At 33.0% G+C, this 21,407-nt stretch overlaps 1 protein-coding gene across 2 annotated transcripts in view; it reads left to right on the top strand.

Annotated features, from left to right (window-relative positions):
- LOC149800865 (zinc finger protein basonuclin-2-like) overlaps positions 1 to 21,407 on the top strand; it is a 93,016-nt gene that overhangs the window by 27,755 nt on the left and 43,854 nt on the right. Inside the window, exon 2 of one of the 2 annotated variants that reach the window (XM_089954880.1) lies at positions 3,696 to 3,798. In XM_089954880.1, the coding sequence (XP_089811006.1) occupies positions 3,696 to 3,798 (103 nt within the window). Of the gene's footprint in view, positions 1 to 2,604; positions 3,799 to 21,407 lie in introns of those variants that run through there. The other variant, XM_089954879.1, reaches the window with a different exon arrangement.

The raw sequence follows: 21,407 nt of genomic DNA, 5'->3' as shown, positions 1-21,407 counted from the left end.
ACAAAGAAACATTGGAAACTATTGTCAGATGAAACGTCATGACTTAATACAATATATTTCATAACAACTTCAGAAAATTTAACATGCATTGCAGCTGAAAGGATTCACAGGCCTTCCTCAAATCTCTTGGGCCAGTGGCTAAATCAAGCCCTGTCTGTTCAGTAATGCACTGTTGAATGTCAGATTTTTTAAATGAACTAAAGACTTAAAACTGATAAATCATTTGCCTGCAATGTATTATTTGGCCTGTGAAACATCCAAGTTTATTCACAATAATTTAATGATGCATAAGGAAATAAATAAGTAGTGCCACATTCATCATGATTACATTTTCTACATATATATGTTATTTACAATGAAATTAAAAGAAGACAAAAACTGAACTGCAGATTTTGAAAAGATTTTTTTATATATATGTCCTATATTTTATCTATTTTTAAACCAAATTAATAAACATTTTTAATTAGTATAGTAATGTAGATCCTGGTTAACTTATCATACACAGCATGAAAGAAGAATGCAATTTCTTCCCAAAGATAATTTGTATGGCACAACTACATAATATGCCAATATTTCACAGAATTTTGTATTCTTATAAGTGCTTTATTTTTCATTTTCAAGAAATTGATTAAAGAAATCATAATACCCATATTTCTTTTCTAGGATCAGAGGTTAAAAAAAAATGAAACCAGTGAGTGTTTGAACTAAATCATTTTCAGACAACTTAGGTATTTTGGACTCCTTGTTTCTTTTTACATAATTTGTAAAATTTCAGAATTCTGCTGCCAGTTAAAATTAAAAATCTTTGAAACAAATTTTCAATTGTCATTTAAATTAAAGGGACATTTGACTTAGTGGAAATTATTTATGCACAATGTCTGAGGCAAATATTTATTTGAGTGCTTTGGAGTACAAATTCAAAGCTGTCTGCAGAAATCAAGTTAATTCATTGTAATAAAGAATTTCAGAAGTGTTTATAGTGTCATTATTTTGTTATCACTCCTTTTGGGGTCTTTTTGGTAGGGTAGGGAAGTTTTGCATGGTCCAGGAACCAAGCAGAGTTAAGTATGTGTGTGTGTGTGTGTGCACGTGCGCATGCATGCATGTGTGCATGCATGTGAATATCTACATGTGTACCTCTGTATATCAGTACTGCCAGTCAAAAGTTTTACATATTAGGGTCAGTTTTACTTACAATACAGTCCCAGATCTTTATATCATGAATAGTGTAGTGACTGATCCAGGTCTCTGCTTGAAGCACAGTTGAGTCCGATCATTTATATATGCGGAGTACTGCTACATATTTGCATAATGCATCAACTGCATTGATTTGGGCTCATGATTTGACCCTACATTTCTTGTGCATCATCTATCAACTGTTTTATAAGCTTCTTTTTAAAAAAATCACTGAACCAGTTTCAACCAAATTTTGCAGGAATCATTCTGGCATGAATTAGACTAAATTTTAAATGCATTTTTGCCAGTCTTTGAACAGAAAATTTAACTTCTAATGTTTGGATTTTTAGTTAGACTCTTCACAAATTGTCAATTTTTGCATCTTAATAAGTGAAAACTTAAAAATATTAAGCTTGATTTTGAAGTAATTAATGTTGATAAAAGACTAAAAATGTCAGTAAAGAAAGTACAATGTTCTATGTATAAAATTATTTCTTAAAAACCTACAGTGGTCAGTTTCTCTTCCCTGAGTTAAAATTTTTTGGTACAGTAGTCTGTTACGTTGTAAAATTAGTTAAATCATTATTTTAGGCTCAAATTTAAATAAAAATTATATATAAATCTTGTTCTCAACAGAACGAAACTCCAAAGTAGTAAAGTTTTGGAAAATGTTTTCAAGAAATTTGAATTTTACAGTTACAAAGATATACCGGACGCAAGAAATATTATTTCAGGTGTGCATGGGGCTGGGGTGCTTTCTTTAAATCTGTGCTATAGGTGTGCATATAATTTATTGGTGACTTGTATGTAATTTGCCAATTCTTTGGTAAAATCATATTTTAAATATAACTTTTGCTTATTACATTTGTCTAATAAAATAATTTTTTTTTAAAAACTATTCAAAATGAGAAAAAATGTTTATTGCTAATTTGCATCTTTAGAATGTTCATAAGGTTTATGTCATTGTCAGTTGAAATTGTTGTTACATTACTAATTGTTGCAATAGTTGAGCTATATAGTAAGTGCAAGTTTTTAAGGATTTATCTGGAAAAATCTGGTTTCAAATTCCAAGCACACATGCATCTGGTTTTTGTAGCACAGGAGCTGGACCATTGTCTATTGACTAGTTAGCAGTTGCTTCAGTTGTAATAGATTCAAGGCATCATTCAGCTTCCCTCACTGCTGTCAAAATCAATGTAGCCTCTACTAGGTGTGGGTTGGAATAGAGGAGCAACATAAAGTTAAGTCAGTTTTTGTTCCACAGCAAGGCTGGATACTTCACATCTTTATCTTTTCCCCTCTTAAAAACTGGTGTCAGTGGGGGGATGCTTTTCTGTCTTCTGGCTATGTGATTACATCAGTGCACCTGTTGACTGAGCTACTGAGATGTTTCTAGACACCCACTGGGATTCTATTGCTGAGCTTTTATTGGATCTCTGAGCCTTATACATTCCAGAGACAGATTTGTAAAAATTACTTTATGAAAGTGAGAAAAGTTCCCTTCAGTTGTTTTCATGTTGAGTTAAAAACTTGGACTGTAGCAATTGTTGTAATAATGCTTCCCTGCTTTACTTCATTTTTATTTATGTTAAATTTGAATATTGAAACAAATATTCAAGAGAGTAAAGTAGTTGCCTAGCTGAAAAGCTGGTCTTAAAAATTAAACATATTTGTAGTGAAGGGGTAAAAAAAAGAAATAATTCTTGACAATGAGGAGTTTTTCAGTTTATTTCAAAATTGTATATTGGTTTGTGATTAGTGTTGGTACAAGGTTGAGTGAAGCACACTTTGTTAATGTTTATAAAGCAGGCCAAAGTGAATGAAACAAGCATGTTGAGTGAGAATATGTTAATGAGATTGGAAGACAGATAAGAGACTAAAATTTCCTGGGATATGCCAAAGTGGAGGACACCTCTATGGGGATCAGATTCACTTACTGATCAGCTGACCACTCAATTCTCCTGGGGCAGTGAGAATAAATATACATGCTACTCCAGATCCTTCAGTGCAGTCAGTAAAAGAACTAAGAGGAATTAGAAGTTGGCAAAGAAAAAGTGATCTTAAGAAGAATATGACTGTAGACTTTGGACACACCTGTGCACTTATTACATGTGAACCTTATTCCAGGAATTCAACAGATTTCATACAGTAATTGAAAATCTTATGTTAGAGAACGATTTTATATGAAATCATGATGATATTTTAAAGTGATACACATTTGTTAAGGTTTGAGGTTTGAATTGCATGGTTAGACATGATCTTTTACCTTGAACCACAAATTAATACAGAAATCTATGGTTACTAAAGGCATCAGTTCATTTATTTGTGGTTACTTGGACTTTGGTACAATCCTGGTAGGTGCTGGGTTGGATATAGACAGATACCCAACACTGGGGGCTTGTAGGATGGTTGAAGGTGGTGGTGGCCAACCCTCACTGATAGATTTGACTAAATCTGAACGATATCACCGTGTGCTACAATACATCACATCCTCATTTCCGCCTCGCCTTTGTTTCCAGGCCATTCGCTGTACCTATCCCAGCTGTCCTTGTGAATGTTTTGCTCCAGGGAAGGCATCTTTGCGGAACTGTGAAACCTGCAAACATGGATGGGTGGTTCATGGTAAGTACTTGCTTAGCATGCCTGTCATTTAGTTATACTTTTCACATGTTGCATGTTATCTTAGGAAAACTTTAATAAATAGAGGGTACATGTATTAAGACATTGTATATTTGCATTACTTTATATTAATGAAAGCTATTAATACATGTACATTGTGATCAAAGGTTTCAAAGGTCTTCCTGCCTAGGATTTTTAAATTGTTGTTGTTGTTGTTGTGGGGTTTAATGCCATTTTTCAGCACGATAGGCTATACATGGCAGCCAGTATTAATGGTGGAGGAAGAATCCGGAAAACCCCGGAAAGAACCACCGACCCACGAGAAGCTACTGGCAAGCTTTCTCACATGCCCACATTGGCTGAATCTTAGACTCGAACCGCCGCAGACAGAGGTGAGATGGCAGTGATCCGTAACGAAGAGCGCTTTAGACCACTCGGCCACTCGTGGCCCCGATTTTTAAATTAAAACATCAGTGGCTTGTTTTGCTTGAAATGAACAAACTGGGTCTATTAGTGCTAATTTAACTGAAAAAGGTAGTTAAACTGAATGCTAACAACCGCTTCTGAATCTGTCACTAATTTAACTGAAAAAGGTAGTTAAACTGAATGCTAACAACCACTTCTGAATCTGTCACTAATTTAACTGAAAAAGGTAGTTAAACTGAATGCTAACAACCGCTTCTGAATCTGTCACTAATTTAACTGAAAAAGGTAGTTAAACTGAATGCTAACAACTGCTTCTGAATCTGTCACTAATTTAACTGAAAAAGGTAGTTAAACTGAATGCTAACAACCGCTTCTGAATCTGTCACTAATTTAACTGAAAAAGGTAGTTAAACTGAATGCTAACAACCGCTTCTGAATCTGTCACTAATTTAACCTTTTCTGAGCAAGCTATTTTGTTAACAATTAAAGTCACTTAGTATGAATCTTTAGAGTGAAGATTACTTTTGTATGCTGTATTCACATTCACTTGGTTCCACATATCCCATGATGAGGCTACTTAATCTTTCAACCCCTCTTTCTGTGTGATAGCCCCTTTTCATTTATTTTGCTTTTGTCTCTTTAATAAAATTTGTAATTTTTTGGTCATTTGCCCAATTTTGAACATTTCAGGTGAATTTCCAAAAACCAAAATTATGTAAAACTCAATATTATGGAACATTGTGCAAATATACCTATTAGTGTCCATTTACTGATTTGTAAAATAATATATTTTTATTAGATATGAAGGATAAATAATTTTTATATTACAATATGGGTTTTATACTGAAATTGATTTCATGAACTCATTCACCATGTTTAAATTTTTTATAAGACCTTAAGACAGAAATATCCATAAATATCTGACATTAGAAGTAAATGCTTGGCTAGAATTTGTGAGGAATATCATTTTCACATAGTTGATGAAAAGTTATGGAAATCTAGTCCCACATTGGTGGAAGCTGTCTGTGCTGAATCATTTTGATTAGAATGGGTTGTTTTCTCATTATTTCTGCATGTTTTATTTCATAACACATTATTTACAATTGTTAAGTACTATGCCTGTCTGTCAGATGTTTGCTAATGATTGTTCATCAGTTGCGAGATGATTCTTATTTTCTTTGTTTTCATTGATAGTAAATACTAGCAGTTTGAGCATTAATGCAGTTGTGCTTTTAATATACTTTGTTTTGTTGCATTATACTTGAATGGGAAAACCTTTTTCTCCCATGATTAGACCTGGATTCCAGTCTAATATAATTTTATGAAGAAAAAATGGTGGACATGTTATCAGACAATGGTAATCTTACTTTGGTAAATGGTTTCGAAAACATTCTAGGAGTTTAACAGTGAAGTTTAGCTTACCATCATAAGCATAGATATATTATTGGATAAGTATAGCATGTACATCAGTAGGAAGATCATCTCTCTCTCTCTCTCTCTCTCTCTCTCTCTCTCTCTCTCTCTCTCTCTCTCTCTCTCTCTCTGTGCACACACTTGTTTTAAAAATTTCTTGGATATAGATGTTTTGCTGTTTCAGTAGAAAATATGAAAAGACAAAGTACTATTTCATTGTTTGAATATTAAATATTAAAGAGAATGTACTGTTTATTTTTTCAGTATGAAATATAAAATGAGTAGTTTCATTGTTTCAGTATTGAATGTAAGAGAATGTACTTTTTCATTGTTTCATGTTAAATATAAAGCAACAAAATACATGTACTGAACTGATAGATCAGTGAGGAGAAAGTAAGTGATACTTAAAGTTGTTGTAACTCAAGCAGCTTCAACACTTACAGATGATGCACATGATTTGACAGATATAAAGCCAAGAATTACTTTGTCCTCTACAGCTGAGCAATCCATACACTTACATAAGCAATAAATGAGAGAGGAAGCAAACTTCAAAAGGAACCATCCATGTGCTAATTGTAAAAATAATGTAGACTTCAAATGAAACTACTTATCAGTTAGAAGAAGACTATATTTGTTCTTCTTTCTCTTGTGGAATATGTAGGACGGGAATATTGTAAAGGAAACGTATAATTATAAATACTTCAGAATATGTTTTCTCCCATTATATATGAGCACCTGTCAGTGTTAATGGGCCTTGATAAATGATTTTCAAGCAATTCATGATTGTGAAAGTTTTAATTAATAAATGGCCAATGAAAAAATAAACACAGTAACATCTTATAACTGTAATACATCTATGGCTTTTCAAGATCCATCTTATGTGCACAGTTTGTCTAAACCTATGTAAAAGATAGGGAAGATCCTACACATTGGTATTGCTGGCACTTTCTTTGCTGTGGGTTAGATCACCACTGCTGTCATGGGTATGGTTTATGGTCCATGCATCACAAATCAAGCATTAAGAGTTTTAACACAGTCCACCTAATTCAGGAATATTCTAGAGGAGTTGAAAGAACTCACTGAACAATCAGTTTTATAACAAGTCAAGTTAATTTGTAGCTCCTATGGTCATATTGGAAAAGAGTGTATGGGGTGGGCCGTTGTCCATTGGGTGTAATCCAACAACTAATCTCCACCCATCTGTTTTAACAAGTTTATTATAACTACTCCTAAACTACTGGGAGTATGTCCATCAAACTTTACACACATTCTTCTAAGATTTAGTTGGCCCTAAAGGACAATAGTGATACTCGGTCATCCACATCCACTACATCAGCCATCTTGAAAATCTTGTTAGTGCAAATCCTCATGAATAGATGGTCATATTAACATGGCGTTTTCAGTAAAAGACTTTATTAGTTCTGGTCAGTCCTGAAAGAAAATGGCGCTAATACAACATCCAGTATCGATGCTGCATTATCCATTTAGAAAATCTTGTTACTGTTTCTTCACTGTAACAGAATTTAATACTAACATGTGGTTTTTACCAAAAGACTTATAATGTCTTGTTGCCTATCTTACATCTAATATGATTGCCATAGCAATCATCTAAACATCCTGTTACTACTGCTTCGCCTGAACAGAAAGGCATCTTATGATGTCTAGTTGGTCCTGAATCAAAATGGTGCAACCCAAACAATTAGCATGACCACCTCTGTGACCATCAAGAAAATCATGTCATCACCCCTCTTTCTGCATAGAAGTCATAGCAGTATGGGATTTTCACCAGAAGAAATCCAATGTAGCCTAGTTGGTCCTAAATGAAACTGGTGCCACCCAGACAATATGACAACCACAGCAGCTATCTTCTTCACCAGAATGAATGGTCATATCAGCATGGTATTTTCATCAAAATACTTCTTGGTAAGTCAAGTTCTTCTTAAATGAAATTGTTGCAGATCTATAATAATAATAATAATAATAATAATAATGACCTTATTTAAAGAGGGTAACACAATTAGCTAAGAACTAATCTACCTTGAGGCCCTCTGGTTTCAAGAATGCCATGATTAGCAGCCATCTTGAAAATCTTGTTATTGTTACTGAATGGAAATCATTTCAGCATGGGATTTACAGCTGAAGACTTCTTTTTGCATCTGATTTGTTTTAAATAAACATTGTGCTGATCAGAAATCCAGTATGGCCACTACAGTGGCCTGCTAGAAAATCTTATCACTTCACCACTTAGATGGAAAGTCAGTCAGAAATTTTCAGGCCCAGAACCTGACCCCAGCTGATAGCCCTCCCACTGGCAATGAGTACAGAGATAAGGAAATCTTCACTAAGACTGATTGACATATAAAATGTTTGTTTTCTCAAAGTTTCACATATGTAAATTTTTCACCTTGCATGGTTTTTTTTGAAATACTCTTACTGTGTACGCAAAAGCTTAAAATGTGTTGCCTTCTCATCCATTTCTACAAGACAACAGTGGTTTCAGTTATTGTTATCTTTTCTAAAACTACAAAAACAAATACACAATGCATTTCAGATTTGACTTCCAATACTGTACATTATATATATATATATATATATATATATATATATATATATATATATATATATATATATATATATATATATATATATATATATAAGCTATTAATTTAAAACTATTACCATTACATCTCAGGATTTTACTTTTTTGTAACGGCAAGCTTCTCTCTATCTCTTTCTCTTTCTCTCTCTTGTATATACTTTCTAAATGAATGGATATTTCTTAGATTAAGTACTATACATACAGCTCAGAATAAAGCCGTACATTACATCTTCCATTAGTAGCTCACAGATTTTCAGATTTTTCAGTAACTACTAAACCATGACAACCTGCAGATATTTAGCTGAAGTATAAGTGTTTTCATCATTGTAGATGGCACAAATTGATTAAAATTAACTCTTGCTGAAACCATCTTTTAAATTAAGAAATGGAAGCAACTGTCTAGTAAGAATTATTACTTTCAGCAAGTCCCATGCTTTCACTCTTATGGAGATCAGAATAAAATACAGTGTGCCTTGACTGGACTATAAGCCCTTCTGTGTCAAATAATGTCTATATTTACATTGTTACATGTGTGATTAAGTGTCTTTGGACTTCAGTGTCTCTATATTTATATGAGGGAATTGAACATACACAATGTGGATGTTTTAAATCTGAGCATATTTTGTTGTTAAAGAGTATAATTATGTTCGCCATTAGATGGTCTTTTGTGTTAAATCATGGGTAATGTCAGGCAAAATCAATAAAATGAGAGGGACGTCTCCTTCAGGTTGTTGAGCAAAAAGCTAGGCATTTGCCTGCAAACATCCAAATATTGGTTTATTGCAATGCATTATCATCCCTTATTTGTTATTTATGTCTGAAACTGCTTTTTCAAAATAAAATTTACTTTTTTATTAGAAACTAAATACACCCTGATGGCTAATGCACTGCATATAAGTCTAGTCTATGTTTACATAGATGACAATCGGGTGTGGACCAAGATGGCAACATGTAACCATATTAGACTGAACTGTCTCAGGCATTCCTCCAGTGCCATCATTACTAACTGACTAAGTATATCCCATCTTCATTTCCACTATAATCATCTAGACCAATTGATAATCATACCAAATTGATGTACATTTGTCTCCTAACGTATATAGCAGCTGGTGAAGGATACAGAATTTCTTAGAGTTTATGGTTTCAAATAACTTTGTCAGCTTACATAAATGTTGCATGTTCTTATGTATGATCCTAAGTGTTGTAACTGCACATGAAGGACCTGCCATTCTCCATTTATGTGGCAAACATAAACCTGCCAATTCCCAGTAACCTGGTAAACACAAACCTACAGTCATAAACTTCTTTGATGTACTTGAGTACATTTTGAACTTACCTTTAGAAAGATACAAAATAGGTTACAAATAAACAAAATCACATGTTCCTCATTGAGAATTTCATTTTTGAGAATAAGCATTTGTTTTTTTTTCTACAAATAAATGTAAAATCACCTTTATTATGTAAAATTCATAACTACCTGGCAAGCCAGCAGGGTGATAACTTGAAAGTATTGCACATTTTCAAAGCTTGAATGCACATAATCGAGACTGGAATGAGTGATCTCAAGAGAACCAGTTGGAAAAGTCATTTAAGTTACAAGTATATGTATTTGAGACAGAATACACATTCTCAAAGCACCAATATACATTGTTGAGAGAGCACATCAGAGTATTTCAAATCACATGATTTCTTTCCAGATCACTTATTTCAAAGAGTATTCCAAGTTTTCAAGACTCAAGTACACTATCTTGACACTTGAATAAGCATTCTATAGAGAGATCATGTGATTGAAACCAGCTTTCTTTTTTAATGTCTTGTCACATTTTTGAACCTCAAGAACTCGTACATGTTTTGAATATGTGATCATGAGATTCAGATGTTATGAATGGCTGTCTTAAGATTGCATATTCATTATTTAAATACATGTATTAGGATTCAGGCTAAAAAAAGTGGAGTGTTTTCACATTACGACCCCATTGTCTTGCCAGCTACTTCGATTGTACGAAGTTGGATTATAAACTTCACAAAGTGGAGAACTCAAAAACACATAATGGAGAGCTTGATAAAGTGAGTTATACAGATCATGTGATTGATATATATCTTCTCAAGTTTGCATAATCGAAGTTTTAAGATCAGAATGTATTTCCAAATTATGGCCCTGATGGCTTTCCATAATCTCTAACCCCACTGAAACTGAAATAGAAGCATCCCTTTTCATTGTAGGTTCTTATTTTGACATGTTTACATGTTCTTAATGATGCCATATGGAAGATATTCTATAGTAGCTAAACTGTTACATAAGTAGAGGATGTCAGCTTCAGTTGGTAATGAAGTTAGTTTCATTGAATTTTTAGTAACATAAGTGAAGTTATAACAAAGAAATTAAGTGAGATGTGTGCTTTAAAGAAAATCAGTTTTGTCCCGCAGATTCTCTTCATATCTGATTTTATTGTCATCAGATTTGAAGCCTTTACCTGTCATTCTGGAGATTATATATTTTATTCCATATTCAGTAAAACTTGGTTAATAGGTTTATACCATTAGAATATTGGGAGACATTGATTTAAGTAAGAGACTGCTTATTAGTTATGCCGTTATCTTTGGAAAGATTTTTTTATCAAATTTTTGTGAAATAGGTTTGTAAAAACACGATACAAAACTTGGAGAAATAGTATACATTGGATGTGTTTTTACAGTATTACATGAGTCAGTAGTCAAATGTTATGTTAAATCAAGTGAACAATGTTGCACCTACAAGGACCTCTTGTTTTTATTAGTATTCCAGGGAAACAATACCAGAATTGAGAATGTATCATTCTTTTTATCTTAAAAGTAATTTTAAACATATAATAAAGTATTTACAAAATGAAAAGTTATTCATGGCTTGAATATCTACCATAACTTGTTAAGAAAAAGACAAACTTATGGCAATTTATCTTTTTATCATTGGAATGTCCCTATTAATTTTACTTTCGATTTAGAAAGAGAAATAGTAGGAAAGGTTGCATCTCTAAGAAACATTATGAGTATCAGTGTTTCTGTCCAGTTCTGGAACAAATGCATGTATATAGGACAGTTTTTACATCCAGGCATACATTTACGTAAATTCTAAAGGTATTATTTAAGGTCTTTTCTTAAAAAATTAACATGTTTATGGCAATTAAATAAGTAAAGTGATTAGAATTTTCAATCCAGATTGTGGTGCATATATATTGAGCTAGTCATCACCACCAGGCATGGGGCTGATTACATTGAAATTGTAATCGATTACAGTGTGAGCTGTAATTGTAATCGTTATCATTGATTTCAGAAGCTCTATAATTGTTATCATAATTGTAATCATCCTTCTTTGCCATTGCAGTCAAATAGATAATCATGATTACAAATGATTACAACCAAAAAATCGCTAATTACGTTCTTAATAATTATTAGAATAATAAAATTTTCCATAAACAAAAGACCAAAAATGTTGGCTGTTACAATAATGTATTGGTAATTTTAGCTGGCCAATAGAGAAGCTATATTTTCTAAACACATCTTGTAAAAATGTACTTTGCCCTGACTTGGCTTTTTACCTTACTTTTACATAAGGCAAAAACAAAATAATGTGGCACAGTCTGGGACTATACATATTTTTATTGACCTCAAAATGGCCAGATAAGGAACTAAAGGAATGCTCATACCACAAGTCTCTGAATGGTCTGCATTTGATAGACCCAGTTGTCATAAACTGGAGTCCTGGAACAGGCTATTCTCTCTTGTGTCCCAGGAATGACACATTCCAATATTCCTCAACTGATGATCAATGTCTTTTGCAAACAGTATCAATGTTTAGCATTATTTTATGGTTTTGGAGTATCATAAAACCAGCTATATGATCACAAAACCTCAAATATGGATGCCAGCAGCCTGACTTGATCATGTACCATTGATCCCACAATGACAGACCAACTTCCTGTTGCTGTTGTGATCAAGTGTCCCCAATTAAGGAAATAGAGTCAGAATAGGGACAAATGTCTCACCAAACTGATAGACAATAGTTTTATTGATCAGATGTGCTGTAAAGTGGAAAATTAAAAACAAATGGCATACTTAATAGACTGAATGATCCAGCACAGATAATGTAGCTTTTCCAATTCCCTCAGTTTCTTATAAAACTTGTCATACTCATTCTTTCTGATTCTCTATGTTTCTAGTTTGTCTATATTCCATATAAGGCAAAAAATATGTATGTTTTCTATTGCACTGGTTATAAAATTAGGGTAGGTAGGTAGTTTGAAAAACACTGTATACACTATATATAATGATTATTATATATAATGTTCTAAGAACTTCAAGTACTGGGCTAAACTAGCTCAGTTAGATGCATGAATGAATTTCAGTTTATTTTTTTAAAATTTAAAACAAATTATGGAGGTGGGGGTGAGTGCTAGGTTTGGCAACCAAAAATATGGATGGTCGACTGACTGGAAACACATATTTGTTTGCCTCACTAACTACTTAAGTCTCTTCAGCAGCACTTCTGTCAGTTTGTTTTTATCTATCTGTCTTTTAATCTATCCTCAAGCATCTCTTCTAAAATGCAAAAATTCAGGATTCATCTGAATTTATCAAAGATTGCACCTACAAATTGGGTAATAAATTGAACTAGCAAAAATATCAACCAGATGCAAACAAATTCAACATAATATTTTGAAAACTAGACTGAGATTCTCTCTCTCTCTAACTCTAAATATATGCGCGTGTGTGTGTGTGTGTGTGTGTGTGTGTGTGTGTGTGTACAAAATAGTACAAAGTAAATGCGTTAGCTCCACTGAGATTGAACTATATGAGGGTATGAAAATGAAACAGCAACAAGTAGCAGGCAATCTTGCAGCCAAGGCTTAATTCTGTATGAATTATTAAGCCCCAAATTATCAGCCACATGAAAGTGTATTTAGCTCTAGTGTTATAAAATCCCTGGAGTATTCTTCATGTCATTGAGGCATTCATTTCATTAGTATTGCTGTGTCTCTTTGTTGTGTCCCAACTCTTTCCATTGGTATTGACACAATTCAAGGAGATTCTGATATTGATGGGTGATTAATATAGGAGGACATCACAAGAATTGATTTCCCTCCCTCAGCAAGGGAAAGTAGCAAATGTCACAAGTATTACCCACAAATCCAATCTTGTGTTGACAATAAATACAAACTTTGATTTTCATTTTGTCTTTGTGCATGATAGCAGAAAATCTATTTCCAGGTCACTGTCTTTGTCAGTGATATGCTGGAAATCCATTTATTGAGTGAGTGTCACTCCCTTCTCAAGTGCAATTTGGGCAAGAAGCTGGCATGGTAATAAAGCCACTATCGGTACAGCAATCGGTGTAGTCTGCTTCCAAATTGTGTGTCTTGTTAGAAACCAATATAAAAATCATATATGTCCCTCCAAAAGTTAATAATTCATTGTAAATGATATCTATTGCATTACCACCATCTCAGACAAGCAATTTCTGTATGAACTCATAAAGTAGTGGATCAATTAATAAGCGACCAAAACAACTTTATGCCTGTCTTTTTTGGAGGAATAGCGCACAAGTGTCATTTCTTCAATTACTATATGTAATTTTGTATTGTGTGACAAAAACTCTCCAGTATTAATGCAGTCATTAAAAATATTTGCTACTTTGGTCTTTTTTAAGAGGAACTTTAATACTACATCAGTGTTAATAATGATAATCCCTTTATAACAAAAATGAAACATTGATCTAATCTTTACAGTTATTTTCTGGAAATGATCATTCTACAAGATGATGATGGTCTTATTAAAATTGAAATATTGGTAGAAATATATTGAATACAGTTTTTAAAACTTGTAAAAAAAAATGTGTGCACAGTTACCATTGCTGATAAAAGAGATAAATAGTTATTAATTTTAATTAATTATACAGACTATTTTTATAATCATCAGTTACACATATCTGTACAGTATGTTTATCGACCACAGTAAGAAATCAAGTGTAAAGTAATTGGTGCATGTTCTTAATATTGAAGTATTTACAACCTTATTTTAGGGGTTGGGGTGAAATGGTTTAATGTCTTGCCAGCACCATGAGAACTAAAATTTAAACTTGGACTACACTACTGATAAGTAAATGTCTGCATGGGGACTTGCCTTGTAGGGTATCAGCTTGACTATGAATATTGACAGCTTGTGGGTTGTAACAAATCTCCAATGGACAGAGAAGTCCACCAGTTTGACAAGGGCTCAGAATTTATGGCTAAGCTATGTAAATTCTTTTCGATTATGTCTTGTTTGATATTAATCAATGACAGAAGACCAAAGGATGTAATTTATAGGATTTTTGGTGCCCCCCATTCCAATATGTCACTGCAGCTCATCATTTGGACATCCATTTACATCTTGGAGTTGAGGTGTATTTGTCTAATTATGGATTTGGATAGGTCCAACTGACAATTGCTGGGTGCCAGCTATCTGAGTGTTTGTCTATGGTCTGATGATATTCCCATTTGTTACTCCAACTTTCAAGTATGTGTGAACAATCCACTATTTTCCCCCACCCACACCCACATTCTTTCTGTCCATACTACATGTTTTGTATTTGCTATACATGATTGTTCACACTGAGCCCTGACTGCAGACATTGGATATTACTATAGCATAAAAGAAATTATCCATACACATATTAACTTGATGGTCTTTTCATCTTCAGAAGGTCTCTTAGTGGTTATAGCGGTACTGTGTTAACTTAATGGTTGTATTTCTAGCATGCAGATTATAGACAGATGTAGACTTACCTGTTAATATGACATTCTCATTGTTGACAATATAAAATAAACACTTCCAAACATACTTCCCCATTATGTGTAAATGATTTTTATTGTGCCATTTCATGCTGCTCCACTTGATCAGGTGCACCACACCCTTTGTTTTGCACTGCATTAATATCTTTAAAACATTTTATTACCGATTTCATATTTCACTTAAATTTGCAATGCCTTACAGTCTTATCTTCAAAACAGAAGTAATAGTGCAATCTCCTTGTGCAAGGAAATTCTTGTCTAGAACAAACTCTAAGTATGGGAGCAGTCAAACAACCAGATCCTTCACATTGTTCTTCCTGCATATGTAAAATAACTACCAAAGACAGACAGTTCTTTCTGTGAGTGCAAAAGGAAATTAGTGATGACACCCACTTGCATTCAGCTAGATGGCCATGACTTGTGCATTTTGGAATCTGCCCTCTTTACTGATTGTTCAGTAATGGGCATGTTCTGTCACTGATTGCATCTCTCAGGATAAAAGGAGACATTTTCCATGTACTATTTAAGTACATTACATATCATTTAAAGCCACTTTTTCGCAAAGTTTCTCTTTTGCATGTATATTTAGATGCAGTTTACATAGTAGTACTTATAGTATGCTGTGCATTGAGTTCAGATTGGTGGTTATTGTTTTACTCTAGACTTAAACAATAAACCACACATCAGAACTGAATGTAACATACTTCCCTGCTTGACACACATTAAGTTTAGCCCTCATATTTGATACAAGTAGACAAGATGTGAAGCAACTTCTTAGTGTTCCAGGCAGCTGTTTGTTGCTTGGCAGTTGTCTTCTAGATATATGATCTAGGATAGGTATCATTTCTGATTTTCACTTCAAAAGTTACATATAAGCATCATGCAAGACTTGGAGAAGAACCACAAGTTCTGGATACAAATCAGTACAGCTTATATTATAGCCTATTAATGATTATCTCCAACACCTCGTACTCCTTACGCTATGTCAGTTTTTACCAGTTTTCAGTGTGTATGTAAAATGTGACTCTATGAAGCATGTATTGTGCCCACACAGATTATAGCTATGTCAGTTTTTACCAGTTTTTATATTCAGTGTGTATGTAAAATGTGACTCTATGAAGCATGTATTGTGCCCACACGGATTATAGCTAGAAGTTAAAGAGTATATAAAAAGAAAACAAATAATGAAAAAAAAATTTAGAAAATGTAGATAATTAAACAAAATTACCAAAAACTAAAGAAAAGAATAAGAATGTAAACATTTAAGAAAGAAAAGTACTGTAATATGAACTCAGAACATAAAGGAGAAAAATAAAATGATAGAATAATGACTAGGAAAGTAAAAGTAATTTAAAAAGAAATATAAAGAAAAAGATATACACAAAGTAAAAATTTGAAGGAAAAAAAATGCAACAGTTGAGAAATGTAGATGTTGACCTGTGCCCTTCAATAGTATTTTAACATTGGATATATCTGGACGGCTGAAATTTTCAATCTTAAATTCCTCCAAGTGAATATTTGTGTATATGCAAATAATGGATTTTGAATCTGAATTCTAAATGTCCTTCAGGTTCATCCCTAATGTTCAGGAATTATTTCTCCACCAGTGTCCATGTAGTTTGTTTGATCAGTCACTTAATGAGTTTCCCAAAATCTGAGAAGTCTTTTAGTATTACTTTTGATGAAAGTCTGATTGATATAAGGAAAAAATGACCTACACCTGTCAAGAAGTTTGCAAAATAAATTGTAATGTTTCTCTGATACTAGAAAATGCAAATTATTTGAACTTCAGTGCCTTGAATAGTTGAAACAACAAGAAAAGGGAAGTTAAATGGTATTTAGTGTGAGTGTGTGTGTTCACATGAACATTTCATAAATGGCCAGCAATGACACCAGGATAAAGTTGTGTATGAAACTTGTTGGCAATGAATCCATGCAAGCTGTGTCTGCATCTTAACTAATGATGTTGCATTTATTAATAGATTTCTATCACCACTGTAGTTTGGTTGTTTTTTTTTTCTTTCTTTCTATGATATCATCATTGAAAAAGACAACACAAAAAGCTTGTTTAGTTTTTCAAGTGACATCAGACTGAGGATTATGTTTTCATATATATAACCTTAGTTCTTGCTCATACATTTGCATCAAGAACTCATTATGATGGCAGAGGTTATCTCCCATTAGTTATTTCAGCAATAGAACCCAATCTCTCTCTCTCTCTCTCTCTCTCTCTCTCTCTCTGACACACACACACACACACAGTAAAATAATAAAATAAAAAAGAGACAAACAGTCATACACATAATTATGTTGTTATAAAGGATATACAATATATTAATTTAAAAAATATTATACAATTTCATATAGTGCAATGGCATTAAGGCCATTATGATCATTATAGTATTATAGCATACAGAATTTTTGGCGTTAATTGTATAATTTTTTTTAAATTGATATATTGTATATCCTTTATAACAATATAATTATATGTATGACTGTTTGTCTCTATTCTATTGTACTATTTTACTGATTCAGGTTTCATTGGAGCATCTTTTAGATCCTGTCATACATATATATATATATATATATATATATATATATATATATATATATATATATATATATATATATATATATATAATTGTTATGACAATGCATATCATTTATGACATTATTTAGTGACGTAATTGTTAATTGTTATTTTAAAATAAAAGATGTCATCCATTTCTTTCAAAACATTTTGTGCCTGAAGAAGCATAAACGCAAAACTAGTTGCACAGAATTTTTGGCATTTGTGTTTTGTTTTTTTATCCCAATGTCCCCAAAACATGAAATTAGTCAGAAAAAAAGGTGGATAGATTTTCTTTACATATAACAAATGTTTATGCATATATGCTACTTGGATCAAGACATGCTATTATTCCCATCTATTTATTAGTGTACTTAATTCATACACAGTACTGTGAAAATCAATTTTCTAAATTGACTCGTTGTTTCTATACTATTTTCAGCCTAAGTCCCCTTTGTACAGATATTTTCAAAACATGATATCCATTTTTCATACACCTGTAACATTGCTTACTCTGAAAGGAAAGTTGATATGTAAGCACCAATAACACATTAAGCTTATGGCTGTTTCTTTCATTGTAGTTAATGAAGTTCATGTGAATAATTTGTTCCAAATATAGAGAATTGATTCTGTTCCTTTTTTAACCTGTGACAGAAGATAGAGAGTACAGAAGGAGATCATAATTAACACAAATTGTATTGGGGGTTTTGTGTTCCCTTTTTTGGAATCTTAGCAGTGGAGAAAATGAACAAAAGATATGAGAGTGCCAAAAAGTTGCCAAACCTGGTGAATACAAGGCTGTTTCAACACAGTATCACTGATTGCTTACACTGACTAGTTATCACATTAGATAATAAGACAAAGGGAGAAAGTGACATCTATCAGCAGAATTTTGAGAAAGAAGGAAAGAATGGAACTTGTTGGATATATAATTGACATATAATTTAGGCCCCCTTCGTAATATAATCCCCCCCCCCATAAAGGTACTATCTCATATTTTTGATGCAGGAAATATTGTCTGAAAAGAATTTTCACTTTTCAAAGTTAGAAAAATGGAAATTGAATCTGAAAAACTTGAATTAAGAGAGTAAATGGAGAATTCACAAACTTCAGCAAAAGCCGGGATGTGTATACTGTACTTCCAATTATTTATCTGGAATGGTTAAAATTTCTTCTGGTTATCCCATTGACCATTTTCCATTAGGATTTAAATAGGAAAAAAATAGTATGTGAAATAATGAAAAAATATATATGAATATTTGAATGCTTTGATCGTAGGTGTCAGATTTTATCCATTGAAATAGAAAAAGAGCTCTGTTGTATATAACTGGTGAGGACAATATTTTTGTATGGGAAGAGTTTATGCTTTTCTTTCCATACAGGATATTTTCTTTTTTCACAAGATCATTTATTTTCAGCTAATATAATACATCAAACAAGTTCTTTTTTCTACAAATCAGAGAAGAGTGTATTTTTTCAAGCTAGTTGGAGGCAGGAATTTGTTTACACACACACACACACACACACACATTAAATGGTTTGTCCCTAACTCTCATGATATTCATGTGACTTGCCCAAAAATTTAATCTTGTTAAATACCTATAGACGTTTCCATTGCAGTTAATATTGGTAAACATTTTTTTTCACTTTTTGATTGTCTGGTGTGGTACCATTGCCCATAATGTTTTCTCGATGATTGTCTTAATTGTGTATGTTATATTCTTGCTTAGGGATTCCATCTTGGTAATTGTGTTAGATTTCTTGTTTATGAATGCATAAACAAAACCTTTCTTTGTACATCTGGAAGTCAAGAGTTGAAGACACAAGGCAAAGCCAATTATTTGTGCTTTTCCAGATAATGGTATGCTAAAAGATGTGCAAGAGGGAGGGGCTGTGACAGACAAACTTTACACTTCAAACAGATAAATCTCATTCCAGACTCATCCCATTGTGTTTGATGGGAAATATGTAATTGGAGTGGATGGGTGGGGGGACACATCAGAGACACCTCACAGTAGAATGTCTGTATAACGGGCAAATGTTGAAATATTGGCACCGCTGTATAACAAAAGAACACATGTATCAAAGACATACAATAATGCACACAAAAAAAGGCAACATCCATTTCCCCAGGTAATCAGAAATGTAAAATCAAGTAAGAGAATATCCCTCATTTATCTCTTTCTCCTGTTTTTTTCATCAGTAGGTTCAGTACTGGCCTGGTTTTTGTTGTTAATTTTGTAACTATGCTTAACAGACTTGTCACTGAACTTCATCTTCCCAATAGTGAATATTATATCACACATTCATGATTGATTCATAATGCACATTAAGAATTGTTTGTTTACAAATTTCTTCCTTTGACTAAATGCATTATAAGCCATATCATCATCTTCATCATAAGGAGGCTTCATTGATTGTAAACTTTTCTTTGCTTTATGAAGTTTTTCTGAATGGTGTGCACATGCTAATTTTATTCTCTATTTTAAGCTTAGTCATGAAAATTCCCCATAAGTATTACATTTATTAAATATTTACACAGACTGTAAATACCTGAAATCTCTTGTTGTAGAATGTTGAAAGTCACTAGAAATAACAGATTATTACATAATGGGATTATTAGTTATCAGCCAACATCAGGCAGGACAATTTGACATCTCAAATTGTAACCCAGATTTGTCATCAGAGAAGAAATATTTGAAAAAGAATAGCACTAATTGCTTACAATGGGTGCACATATTCCAATTCAAAGTTAGGCCTGACACTAATTTTAATGTATTTATCATTTTGTAGAATGTTAAGGAGAGAATTTTTCATCTTTGCTAGTTAGATGTTATTGATATACTACATTCCTCATTAATCCTTGGCATAACAGAAAAAGCATTTTGAATAAGTGCCCTCCTGCGAATGCAAGTGAAACCAATTGACAATCAGTAAGCATGGTGACTTTCATGATCTGCAAATACCTTGACTAAAAAGAAAAACATTGTGTGAACAGTTTAAATGTGATCAACTGACATGCAACATGTCTTCAAAGGTTACAATGATTATTCCCATCATGTACTAATATACATGTAACAATCAGTCAGATTGGGTCAGTTTTTTCAGTTGCACTGAACCAGATTGTTGAATGATAGATATTGTTTCAGTTCATATTCCAAGAGTCAGGTTCGATTGACAACCTCTGGCTAGCAAAAATGAATAATTTTAAACCCATCCTTTTTAGACTCATCCTCAGTGTACATCTTGGGGATACACCTTTGCAGAGTTTCTTCATTCATTAAAAACTCCAGGTTAGAAATTTCAGTTTTATCAGTTTTGGCAACCTGCCCATTATATTTCATGGTTGCTTCTTCAGAAGCTGCAGGAAAATGGTTGTTTGTCCCAGCACCTTGGCAAAGTTCCCATAAACAACATATCTGGAGAGGCTAAAGACACTGCCTGTGATGTGAAGGAAGACCTAAGTATATGTGGCAGGCACAGCATGTATTGGGTCATTTGGCACAACTTCCCTTGCTTCCAGCATAGCCTTATGGTCTCCATGCATGATCCCTTATCCATACCTGCTGAAGAAAACAGGCCTAACTAGTATTTACATGCACATGCTACTTTAGATCCTCTCTCAGTTGTGTGTCAGATTTCTTTATCTAGAGGGACATCATAGCATTATAGGTATTGGCACCATGATGGGCTAAGAAAACTACTCTTCATTTCATTTGAGTTGATTCTTCTTTAAGCCTTGCTGAAATAGATGCATAAATATAATTCAATGCTACTGCACACATTTGTTATTAATTAA

Source organism: Sinohyriopsis cumingii, chromosome 4 (assembly GCF_028554795.1).
Source record: "Sinohyriopsis cumingii isolate HCF-2022 chromosome 4, ASM2855479v2, whole genome shotgun sequence".
NCBI classification, from domain to species: domain Eukaryota; kingdom Metazoa; phylum Mollusca; class Bivalvia; order Unionida; family Unionidae; genus Sinohyriopsis; species Sinohyriopsis cumingii.
The sequence above is the reverse complement of the archived record's forward strand: the minus strand, read 5'-3'. Positions and strand labels throughout refer to the sequence as shown.